At 53.4% G+C, this 11637-nt stretch overlaps 3 protein-coding genes across 8 annotated transcripts in view; 1 reads left to right on the top strand and 2 right to left on the bottom strand.

Annotated features, from left to right (window-relative positions):
• CENPO (centromere protein O) overlaps positions 1 to 7419 on the bottom strand; it is a 7958-nt gene extending 539 nt beyond the window's left edge. Inside the window, exons 1-7 of one of the 3 annotated variants that reach the window (XM_032997585.2) lie at positions 7352 to 7419; positions 6432 to 6590; positions 5786 to 5943; positions 5336 to 5447; positions 3730 to 3989; positions 3089 to 3260; positions 1 to 1512 (exon numbers count right to left, since the gene is read on the bottom strand). The exon at positions 1 to 1512 is cut by the window's left edge and continues 539 nt beyond it. In XM_032997585.2, the coding sequence (XP_032853476.1) occupies positions 1388 to 1512; positions 3089 to 3260; positions 3730 to 3989; positions 5336 to 5447; positions 5786 to 5943; positions 6432 to 6525 (921 nt within the window). In that variant the 5' untranslated portion in view covers positions 6526 to 6590; positions 7352 to 7419 and the 3' untranslated portion in view covers positions 1 to 1387. Of the gene's footprint in view, positions 1513 to 3088; positions 3261 to 3729; positions 3990 to 5335; positions 5448 to 5785; positions 5944 to 6431; positions 6591 to 6698; positions 6959 to 6988; positions 7142 to 7351 lie in introns of those variants that run through there. The other 2 variants (XM_042802962.1, XM_032997586.2) reach the window with 2 other exon arrangements.
• PTRHD1 (peptidyl-tRNA hydrolase domain containing 1) lies at positions 7166 to 8373 on the top strand. The gene is made up of 2 exons (XM_042803463.1): positions 7166 to 7390; positions 8031 to 8373. The coding sequence occupies exons 1-2, from the start codon at positions 7166 to 7168 to the stop codon at positions 8199 to 8201; spliced, it is 396 nt and encodes a 131-aa protein (XP_042659397.1). The 3' UTR covers positions 8202 to 8373.
• Positions 8374 to 11053: 2680 nt separating this feature from the next.
• Positions 11054 to 11637, bottom strand: part of NCOA1 (nuclear receptor coactivator 1) — a 187631-nt gene continuing 187047 nt past the window's right edge. The window contains exons 22-23 of one of the 4 annotated variants that reach the window (XM_042803666.1): positions 11334 to 11390; positions 11054 to 11243 (exon numbers count right to left, since the gene is read on the bottom strand). In XM_042803666.1, the coding sequence (XP_042659600.1) occupies positions 11346 to 11390 (45 nt within the window). In that variant the 3' untranslated portion in view covers positions 11054 to 11243; positions 11334 to 11345. The remainder of the gene's footprint in view (positions 11244 to 11333; positions 11391 to 11637) is intronic. The other 3 variants (XM_042803667.1, XM_042803664.1, XM_042803665.1) reach the window with 3 other exon arrangements.

The raw sequence follows: 11637 nt of genomic DNA, 5'->3' as shown, positions 1-11637 counted from the left end.
AGCCCAGCTTTGTCGCAGCCTCCGCAGGGACAAGCTGCAGCACACTTCACCCTGGCAGCTTAAGTGCCCCGGTTCCCAGGGCTTTCCCCCCCAAAAAGACAGCCCAGACCTTCACCCCACGCCAAGGTCAGGGCTCTGTCTCCCCTCAGGTGCACAAGGTTAGGGCAGTGATTTACACCAAAAATCTATCCTTGGCGAACTCGCAGCTGCCCTCAGGCACAGGCGAGGCGCCAAGCAGCAATCCCTCCGCTTCCCAAATATTTTTTTCACCGAAGCAAGCACACCCGCAGACTTAAAAGTGATGCAGGGCAATGAAAACGCCCGTCGATGATGCATCAGGAGCAGATACTCAGAAGCCCACGAGCCGTCAGCTCTTCTGCAACAGCTGGAGCTGCGAGGTGCCGGCCTCGCGAGCCTTCCTCCGCAAGAAGCTCTGAGTATTAGGGGCAGGAATCGCTCCCTGGAGCTGCCGCACTGCGAAGCTGGAGGTTACATTTAAACGAGTTGTCCAGTTCAATCCGGACAAGCAGCTCTAATAATGACACAAGCAATTAAAGCATTCTAAAGTGCTGTCCCTGTGCCTTATCACAACATGGGACCGGCGCAAAAACGAGACAGGAGAAAAGAATGTTATTTAAACCACGTTATACAGCTAAGATCAGTAGAAGATTTTTTTAAACACCACAGTTTTGGTAACAAATTTAAGAAATACTGCGACAAAACAAGATTTTAAAGAGCTGATCCAGACCTGAAGCACAAGGATGGGACACCTGCAGGTCTGCCCCACGCCTGAAGGGAAGGAAATGGCATGTGTAAAGCTACTGCTGGTGTGAAGTTTTCTGGAAGGTTCAGTGTTCATGCTTTGGGGGGCTTAGCACATGAGAGCACGCGTTGCTGCTGGCAATAAGGAAACCTCACTTTCGTCCCTCGACTCCTTCCAGCTTCTAACACGACGTCCTTTCGTGGCTGTAGCAAGCAGGGAACAGATTATTCCGCTCGCTCCCCTCGTTTTGAGGTGCACCGGGTGCTGGTCCATGGTGCATCACCCCCAAAGCGCCGAGATCGTGCAGTTTTAATCCCGTTTCTCATCCCAACCGCGAGGTGTTTCCCGCAGCTGGCGAGTTCTGCGGCACCAACCGCAGAGATCAGCCCCCGAGCAAGCGAGAAGCACGGCGCCGAGGAAAAATCACCTGCAACAACAGACACCTGAGAGCCTCGAGGAAACGTCGCTCTCGAGATCCAAACGGAGCCAGTTGCTCCTCGGGGCTGGGTTGGGGGGGTGGTTCACAGCAGCAGGGCTGCAGTCCACGGAAAACATCTGCGTTTTGAGAGGAGTCCCCCCCCCTTCCCCAGGCAGGAGAGGCGCGTCGCTGAGAGCCAGGGTGGCTCAGGGTGCTCCCGCCGCGATTTCCTCCGCGCCGCTGAAGGAGCGGAAGGCTTTGTGCAGGGCCGTGCAGCAAAACAGATCCGAGTGAGCTGCTGCCGTCGCTGCGAGAGACGCAGGAGCCTCCGCTGGCAGGAAAAGCAGCCGGGTCAGCGAGGAAAGGAAAATTCATATTGCCAGCATAAAACTACCCGCTTCTCATTCTTCCCTTGTCCCCAGAGAGTTTTTCAATCTCCCCCACCGTGCGTTTTTTTTCTTCACGTAACCCTTCGCCCTCCTTCCTAACCCTCCACATCCTCCAGCTGCCCCAAGGGATTTGAACGGCCGCAGAGAGCGCGAGCGCCTTAAGAAACACCCGCTGCCGAGGGGCGAGGACAGCAACGGGGGAGCCTCAGCTATCTAGCTGCTCTCTTAGCTCAGAAGACACGGAAATTCGTGAGCAAAGGCAGAACTTCACCTATAGAGGGATGGCTACTGCAAGGAAAGGAGAGGGGGAACTGCTGATACAGCCCACGACGACTCCTCCACCCCAACTGCTCGCAGAAACAGGCCCCAGGCCGTGACTGATGGCAATTATTAGTCTCGGCTTTCTCTGTTCAGAGCTCCATCTAGCTGCACGTTGCTCCAGCCAGCCGTGAGCGGGACACACGGGGAGACAGACAGGCAAATGATTCCTCAGCCCAGTTTGAAATTTGTAGTAACCGGTCAGAAAATAGCACAGATCCAAGATTAAGCCGCCCAAGATGCTCAGTGTCGGGGCCGGGCTTTGCCGTACCGGGAGGTGGGAGCATTGCTGATACAGAGGAGGGGGAGCAGGTGGTGTCAGGGAAAGACTTTTCAGGCAGAGATCTTTGTTAGGAGTACTTAGATCTTGGGTACAAGTATTTCACAGTATCCCTGACCCTTTCTAAGGAGTCCTAAACCTCATTCCTGCCTTTCTTCTCGCTGCAGCACGTGCCAGCACATCTAAAAGCGCAGCAGGGGCAGTTAGGGCCTGGCTGCACAATGCGAGACGTTCCAGCACCGGGCCTCAATTAGTCATTTATCTGACTGCGTTGAGAGCGAGCAATTCCTGATGCTGAAAAGATCCTGTCTTATTTGCCTACAACTAGCTCCCGCCCTACAGAAAAGGGACAGGGCTGAGCGCCAGGTTTTCAAGGATGGGAAATGAGTCCAAGGCCGTAAGTTGGCTGGAACAAACCATCCCTGCAACCGAGACTGAGAGTGTCGGAGTTTCTGGCTGCACCTGCTCGCCAGGCTCTCCCACGTGTGCAGGGTGAACCAGCACGGGTTGGGCTCTATCCGTGAGACCTGTAAAAAACAGCATCCTGATCCTGCTGGGACCGTACCAGAGCCTGCAGTCTGGGTAATCACAAACTGGGAACGAGCAGCCTGCCCATCTGAAGTGATCCACGCTGGAGCTCACACCTTTCCTTCCTCAGCCCCATCGTATTTCCCTCCCTCCAGCTACCCCATCTTGCCAGTATTGCACGAGACCCGTGCTCTTGTGCTAGGGCTGAGTTACAACCGCTTCGAGACCCAGCACTGACTGCACACAACCCCTTCTATGATGTTTTCTCCCTCTGAATTATGACAGCTTGCTCCCTTTTGTCCCCGAACTCAACTAGAAGGAAACCCCATCCATCTGCAGAACCACAGTATGGCCTGCTCACCCCACACCGACCCCCCGCATCATCCGCTTACGTGTGCAGGAAACGACGACTTTAGTGGGGATGCTGCAACAGAGATCTCCGTAAAACAGCCTCACGTTGAATGGAAAGGTCTTGCTTTTACTCGACACGTTGTAATTGAAGACCAGCAAGTTACACAAGGAGTTCCTCTGCAAGGTTCCTTCTATCTGGTCTGAAAAGTGTTCCTGGAGGGACGAAGGCAACTTCTGAAACACGAAGCTAGGAAGGGAGCCCGTCAGCGCAGGGCTGGGAGCTCGCCAAGTGCAGTGCCCCCACCCTCCACACCAGCCTGACACGTACATCGAGCAACCCACGCGTGGGAAAGACTTAAATAAACCAGTGCTCATGCCTTAAGCCACATCCTCCAGCAGCTTTTTACCACGTCACAGCTATTTCAGCTCAGGGACCTCTGTAGTTTGGCAGTACATTTTAAATGAGCCACCAGACAACATCCAAGTACGCGCCAATTGACGAAATGGGCGACTGAGTTTATAGTCACGCGATAATTTTAAATAAAAGCTGTAAAAACCAGAACCGTGAGCGCTCCACACAAAGAAAACTGTCAGGATTCCCCCGCGCACTTTAGAGACTCGTAACACTTGGTACATCAAAGGGAAAAGGACGGGTGAACAGCATTGCTGTGGCCACTGGTACCTGTAACTGGTCTGCCTGGTACCTCCTCCCAGCGTAAGCGTTCAGGTGGTCGGACAGGACGGACAGGAAGCGCCTGATGTCCGTCTGCAAGTACTTCTTGGCGATCTGCTCCAGGGGGATGAAGGTGGGGACGGAGTGGTGATGAATCTGCACTTTCGGCTGGGTGAGCAGGTGCAGGTAGTAAGAATCCAAGTACGTGCCCTCGTAAGCAGTGCTGATGCAGAAACACACTCCCCGCCTGGTCGGCTTCCCACTGATCCCTTGGGTCCAGACAGAGAGAGAGTGAATCCGTAAAATTGGTCAAAACAACCCTCTGAGATTTAATTTGAAGTTTTAGAAGGCAGGCGTTCGTTACTGCAGTGCTGCAACGCAGACTCGCGTCTCAGAAGCGTGCGCACCAAACATCTCATCAAGCAAGGTTCATATTATCCTGTTACATACGTATATATTTTATTTCCTGGAACTCATAATTATAATATCCGCATGCTAATTACGCATGCGCTTGCAGTCCCCTCTGGGGTCTTCTTCAGGGGTCACTGGTGGTCTTCAGGGGCATCCCGGGCACGCACAGTATGCCCTTACTCATCTACTTATTCCATAATCTGCGGTTTCTTGAACGCAAGTTCCTTTTTCTGATCACAAGTTCCTTTATTAAGCTTATTTTTACACCTTTCTGTCTCAAAGCAGTGTCTATAATGCCTTAGTTTGCTGAGACAACGCCTGTAATATTTTGGTGTGCTTAGGCAATTGTTAAAACTCTCTAAATTCTTAAGTTTAGAGTTTTTACTTTGGTAGAATGTATCAAGGGAAAGGGTTTACTCAGCACTAACTTGTCACCACAGGGCAGCTTTGCTGGGGCAACACCGGCTACAAGAGGGGCTGCGTCCTCTTACGAGGCTAGCTCAGGGAGCTCCCTAGGAGGATCAAAGATTTGCAAGAATTTAGGGACAGAAGAGACAGCAACTTTTAAATAAGGGACCTCTAATGTATTCAAGCAGCTTAACGGTAGGTTAAATTCCCAATAACTGAGTTACGCTGCTAATTTGAAACGCGGTCCCGGCTCCAGCATGAGGAGGAGAACAGGGAGGAAGGCAGCACTTCACTGCCCCCAAGTTGAGCAGCAGGAGTGCTCGTGGCCAGGCTTGTGTCAACCAGGACTCACATCCTCGGACTGCCCAGAAAGTGGACACAGCAAAGGTGACTCTTGTTGGAAACCAACATTTTTTTAAAAAGCTCAGGAGTAGATGAAAAGAGGGTTGCTGACCTCACAAGCTTGCTTGGAAGACCCAGACCACTGGATATTTAACTGCCCAATTATTGAAGATTTCATTTCTAAGGTAGTGACACATTTTCCAGAATCTAGACCATAGTCTAAATGATACAGTTCATGAAATAATAGTTCCTGCAACATCCCAGAGGCCTCCTGTGAAAGGCAGGGAATGATAAGGTTACTGCTCTTCCAGCATTTTCAGGCTCTGACGGCTCCAAGCACAACAGCAGCACTGTTAACAGGGAAGTTACACTTCACATCAGGCTCATTTTCCAGAATTTACCCGCCCCGAAATGCAGCCCATTGGCAGAACACACACAAATCCCAAGACGTTACCTGTGAGGTAAAAGACCTGCAACATGGCCTTAACGCTTTTTATCTTCCACTCTAAAACAGCCTGAGCACTGGGCTGCGCTGGATGCGACACAACTCCTTTTTTCTCAAGTTGCTAGAAAAGCCAGAAAAGGGAGGTCAGAAATTGCTGACACAAATCTGTCACCTGCAGTCAGGATACAGAGAAATAATAACTTGGCTCTGAGAAAAGCGAGATGGCATTTCAAGCAGAAGAGGGGAGAAAAACTCAAGAAAAGATTCAGAAACAGCCACACAACTTCCAAGCAAGTTCTCTGGACTACATGGTACTGAAATCGGGGGATGCCAGGACTGTAAGTCACTTAAAAAGAGAAAATAAAAAAGTAATAGTTGGCTCCATAGGAATAGTCTCAGTAAATCTACCCTCTGAGAGCAGGAACACACCAGAGCCCTCTGCAGCAATCTCTCTCTCACCCTGTTTTGCTGCAGATCCACTTTAGCCCGCAGCTCATCCCTCTGGAGTTTCAGCTCCTGCACTCTTGCTTTCAGCTTGGCCAGCTTCTCTGCTTCCTCCTGTTTCAAGGCTGCCTCACGAGCTCGCATCTCCAGCACTTCCAGATGAGCAAACACCCCTGCGAGGAAAACCGTGACACGCTCAAAAATCCAGGCTGTGATTATTAGTGGTCTGCACCGAGGTACCCAAAACAAAGCGGGTCCAGTGCAGGTACACAAAGAAACCCCTTACAACAGCTTTTCAAAGAGGCAGAGGACAAGCAAACATCTGGCAAAGAGGCTTTGGGGAATTTTAAACAGCGAAGCTGAGTGCCAATGTACCAGGGTGCCCCACACCAGCTAGCCAAGCTCCTGAAAAGCTGAGTAAGCTAGCAAAGGCACCAGTCCTGACCCCGAGAGACCTGCAACTCCCAGTTTTATTTCTAGCCCAGCACACAGAGTAGCAAAGTGATTTCTCTGAAGCCCCTATACCCTAAATTGGCTGAGTGTGACTCAAGGCACAACTCAGCAAGCCAGGGGGTCGCTTCTGGCCCCAAACGTTTTAAGGTTTGCTCCTGCTCGCTTTGCACTTGGATAAAAAGCGCACCCAGCACCCCAGAGAGCTCACCATCTGGTGAATACACGTTCCCTTCATCCATCTTCCCGCGCCGCTCTCCTGCGAGCGAGGGGGCAGGCGTCAGCTCTCCTCGGCCAGGCTCCATCCCTTGGGAAGCGGCAACACGGGGGGAGGAAAGAGCTTTTCCTCAGGGGAACCTTCCTCTTCCTCCTGCAATGGGACTCCGAGAGGCGCCGAGGTCAGGCCTAGCACCCGGGCTGGCCCCACGCGGGGACAACCCCACGGGCCGAGGGCTTGTCAAGACGCGTTATAACCCACCCTTTTTCTGTAAGGCAAGATTTCACAGCGGCACCACAAAGAAAATACCACAAACACACCCACCCACCCACCCGGGGGCGGGGGGGAAGGGGGGGGGCGGGGGAGGTGCTGGGGTCTCCCCACACAAAGAGGGCGCGACTCCCGGGGTCACCGCCGAGAGGGACAGGGACAAGGGGGGAGGAGGGTGGCCGCCCCAGAAGAGGGGACCCAACCGCCCCAGAAGAGGGGACCCAACCGCCCCAGAAGAGGGGACCCAACCGCCCCAGCTCCCCCAAGGCTCCCGCCCTCACCTCAGCAACCGGCGCTTAAACCGCCCGCCTCCCCGCCGCCACAGCGACGTCACCTCCCCTGACGCCATCTCCCGCCCCTTCGCCGTACAACAAAATGGCGGCGGCGCTGCCCTGCTGGCCCGCCGCCGCGCGGAGCCGCCATCTCCCGGCAGGCTTGCGCGGCGGCCGTACGGCAAGATGGCGGCGTCCGGCGCGGTAACGGTAACGGCAGCGGCGGCGGCGCTGGTGCAGTACGTGGTGCTGCGGGGGGACCTGTTCCGGCCGCCGCGGTCGTGGCCGCTGGGCGCGGTGGTGGCACAGGGCTGCCACGCCGCCGTGGCAGCGGCCCACGCGTTCCGCCAGCACCCCGACACCCGCGCCTACCTGGATCAGGGCGGCGCCATGCGTACCGTCGTCTTGGAGGTGCGCGGGGGCGGCCGGGAGCCGCGGGGCAGGCCGGGAGCACCGCGCTCAGGGGAGGGCGGCGGCCATTTTGGGGCAGAGCCCTGAGGGGGCGATGAGGGGCGCTGGTGGGTTTGAGGAGGCGGCTGGGTCACCCCGGGTCCCATCCGGGTTTGGCGGGTAGCGGGGGGGTTAGGCTGTGATTCGTTTCTTCCCGGTCCCCGGAGCCCTTCCCCGCCCGGGGTGTGTTTGAACCGCGGCCTGGATTCCTCATGAGGAGGCCCCGTAACCGCCCAGCGCGGGCGGCCGCTTCGTGAAGGGGCGGGGAACGGCGGGGGGTCAGCCCCTGTGTGGACGCGGGGTTGGGGAAAGAGCTGTTTGCCTTAGCGCCATGAGCCGGACAAGGTGTGCAGGGGAAATCCTGCAGTTTTGAAGGTTGTTGGCTCCTGCCCGCGGTGCTTGCAGAGGCCGGTGGTGCAGCCTGCGAGAACAAAACGCCTTTTGGTTAAGAGGCAAAACACAGGGATCGCTCGTCCTGTGTGCAGGCAGGTGGCTGCCCTCAGTGTGAGCCATCCTGCTTTGCCTCTCCTCCTCCGCCTCCAGCGGGTACCCAGCACTGCCTCGCACCCCGGCCCTCACAGCAGATTTTATTTCTCCGCAGGCTCCGGATGAAGCTGCCCTGACGGAACTGGCAGAGACCCTGAAGCGACACAACATCGACCACGAAGTGTGGACCGAGCAGCCCGAGAACGTGGCCACCTGCCTGGCGCTCCGGCCCTACCCGAAGGACCAAGTGCACCAGCACCTGAAGAAATTTAAATTGCTGAAGTGACCCGGCACAAACAGCTCCTCCGGGCTCGGAGTCCAGCTCACCCCCCGGGAGGAAAGCTGCCGTGTTTTGGGGAGCGCTTGTGCGGGTGCTCAGCAGCAGGGAGCCTTCTCCCCGTGTGGTGATGCGAAACGGCTCCGCGGCGGGAAGAATTAAAACGTCACTCTGTGCAAAACGTGACTCCCGTGTTGTATTAACCCGCTGCCCGCCTGCGGTGGGCTGGTGGCTCATCCCCCCCCGCCAGCACGGGCGAACTTGAAAAATGGCTCTGCTGCTTTTGAGGGGGAAGCATTAGCATTCCCTTTGAGCTTCCCCGGCTGTCTGTCTGTCCGTCCAGCCTGACTTTTCCTTGTGCCTGAGCTCCGCTACCGGGGCTTGGCCGCAGGGACGGCATCTCCACTCCTCCCCCACGGATTTGGTGACGGTTCGGCTGCCAGTGCAGCCGCGCTCCCGGCAACTCCGGAGCCACTCCGGATCGTTTATTATTTCCTCCCGCACCAGCCAGATCGGTTTGTCCGTGTTTTTACTCGCCTCGCACCGTGAAACCCTGCCAGGAGCGGCGCGAACAGCAGACGGCAGCATCGGCCGGCGAGCAGGCGCTCGCTGCAGACCTCGTCCTGCCACCTCCTTCACAGGAAAAATGTTTGAAATGAACCACTTGGTTTCCAAAAAAAAAAAAAAAAAAAATGCGTTGTCAGCTAGACGCGCGTCTGCCCCACCTCTCCCCGTCCTGGTCGTGCTGTTAATTCCACCGTCACCCCCCTGCTCCCCTCCCCATAATTTCCCCTTTTCCAGAGCTGAAGCTTGAACCTGAGGCGGGAGCCAACCCACTCGCAGCCCCCCACCGCGGTGTCGGGGAGTCCTCACCCCCAAAACCCCCTGCTGCGGGCGGGGGGGGGGGGGGGGCAGCTCCGGCAGGAAATTCAGCTTTCGTTTTATTTTCTCTACAAGCGCTTTGGGATTTAAGAGGCCGTTTTGGCCGCCGAGCTCGGGGCGCCGGCGGATTGCCAGCTCCCCAGAGGGAGCGACGTTGGGGTTCCCGGGGTGACCCCCGGCTTCCTCCTGCCCCCTCCATCCCCGTTGGCCCAGAAACAACGGAACGTGAGCTGGCAACTCCGGTTCTGATTTTTTTGCTTTGTTTTGTTTTTTTTCATCTTTAACTCTTACAATTGTCAATCAACAAAGCCACACTTTTCACTTTTTTTTTTTTTTTTTTTTTTTTCCCACACACCAGTGTAATTTTTTGAGAAGGCGGGGGGGGAAAAAAAAAAAAAATCCCCCATAGCTACCCTCTCCACCCCACCCCGAAAAAGCCAGCAGTGAATATTAAAAGCGACCCCCCCAACTAAAAGAGAAGAAAACAAAATTTATACAGAGCTCAGAGCTATTTACAGTGACAGGCTTGAGGGGAAAAAAAAATAAGCTATTTCCCAACAGAGAATTCAATTATTATTATTATTTTATTATTATTATTTTAAATAGTTTAAGCTACCTCAGCTGTTAAACACAATCAAAGCAGAAAGAACTGACTGCTTAATTTTATTTAATATTTAATCAGAAAATTTTATCTACAATAATTGACAGACCCCTCCCCCCATCCTTCCCCCTAAAAATTATTGCAGTTTTTTCCCCAAACTGTTCTTTTTTTAGTCTTTTTTGTTTGTTTGTTTTTTCCTCCTCCTGTTGTAATATACACATTGTAGCCCCCCTCCCTGTTTCACTCGGAGGCCTGAAACCAGCATAAAACATGGAAAAAATGGTGGGTCAAAATACTCTGTTGTTTTGGTGTTTTTTTTTTTTTTTCTTTTTTTTCTTTTTTTTCTTTAAAACCGACAAACTCACGATTGCTAGAAAAAGCTGATTGTACGCACAAGCGGGCTGGGGCAGAGGGGAGAGAAGGGGTTTTGTTTAAGCGTGAATAAAAAACCGGCTTTTCCCGCAGAAGTCCAGTGCCGATCCCCTTCCGTGCCCCGCGCCGAGACGTGATCAGTGACAGATCCAGCTGAAACTGAGATTGCTCTTCCTCCTCCTCCTCCTCCTCCTCCTCCTGCCGCCGCCGCAGCCCTCCAGCTGCCTTCTCCCCCTCCCCGCCTCCCCGAGAAACCTTCCTCCAGATTAAGAAGCCAGCGAAATGATTACAAAAATAAGAATCATCTGTAATTTTGGCTCGAGAAACCGACTGTCCTGCCTCGTCGCTTTGCCAACATCCAATGCTTTTTTTTTTTTTTTTTTTAAAAAAAAAAGGGGAGAAAATGAGGGGAAAAAATAAAAAAGGGAAAAAAAAAAAATCCAAAGGGGATTAAAAAAAGGGGGGGGAAAGGAGAGAAAGGAGAGAAAAGGGAAAAAAAAATAAGGAGGAAAAGGGAAAGAAAAAGGGAAGGGGGAATGAAAAGGAAGGGGGGAAAAAGAGGGGGGAGAAAAGTGAGAAAAAAAGGAGGGAAAGGGAAAGAAAAGGGGAAAGAAAAGGAAGAAAGGGGGGGAAAAGTGGGGGGAAAAAGAGGGAAAGGGGAAAGAAGAGGGAGGAAAATGGGAAAAAAGGGGGGGAGAAAAAAGGAAAAAAGAGGAGAAAAGGGAAAAAACGGGGGGAAGGGGAAAAGAAAAAAAGAGCAAAATAAGGAGAAAATTAAAAAAAGGGGGAAAGGAAAAAAAAAAGGCTGAATAAAAGGGGCAAAAAGAGAAAAACGGAGGGAAAAAAGGGAAAAAATCCACCCCCTCCAATAAAACAACAACCCCCCCCCTCCCCTTTTGCTCCAAACACTACGAGCTGAAGAATGGCTGCGGGTTGAGATATCAAAAATCTCAGAAAAATATATAATATATATATTTATATATCTCTGTACGTCGTCTTATTTAAATTTCACATTCCTCGAAAAGCGGTTATTCAGTCAGTAGCTGCTGAAGGAGGCTCTTCTGCTGGCCCGGCGGCGGCGGCGGCCCGGCGGCGTTTTTCGGGGTGCCCAAGGGAGCCGGCGGGTTGAGGTAGGGGTCTCCTACCAGATTCACTGTACACTGTACGTCGGCAAAGACCTGAACCTGTTGTACCTGCTGGGACACAAGAGAGAAAAAGGGATTTAGCGGGGCCGGGGCAGGGGCCGGCGGCGGCGGAGCTGGGAACTACGTGAAGTGGAAACTCACTAGAGACTTCCTCTAGTCTGGAGCCACCCCAGAGAAGAACTCTTCGGTCTTCTTGTCCTATAAAAAGATAAACCGCTGCAACTCATTCGGCTCGGCGAGGTTCGGACCGTTGCTCATCCCCCGAAAAAAAAAAAATAATAATAATAAAAAAAAAAAAATTTGGATTTCTGGAGCGAAAGGCGGAGGATAAAAAAGCCAGCCTGGGTGAAGGCGGGGGGGGGGTGTTGGGGGGGCCGTGCCGGCGGTTGTGGGGTGGCGTTTGGTGACGAGGTCCAGGCGCGGCTGTTTGATCAAAATTAAAGAG

This window comes from Tyto alba, unplaced genomic scaffold (assembly GCF_018691265.1).
Source record: "Tyto alba isolate M040663 unplaced genomic scaffold, T.alba_DEE_v4.0 Super-Scaffold_40, whole genome shotgun sequence".
NCBI lineage: Eukaryota > Metazoa > Chordata > Aves > Strigiformes > Tytonidae > Tyto > Tyto alba.
This window is presented reverse-complemented; position numbering and strand designations above follow the sequence as displayed.

Coding starts and splice junctions, on each gene's coding strand:
- PTRHD1 (XM_042803463.1), top strand. CDS start 7,166: ATGGCGGCGTCCGGCGCGGTAACGGTAACGGCAGCGGCGGCGGCGCTG. Junction 7,391..8,030: donor TGCGTACCGTCGTCTTGGAG/GTGCGCGGGGGC, acceptor ATTTCTCCGCAG/GCTCCGGATGAAGCTGCCCT.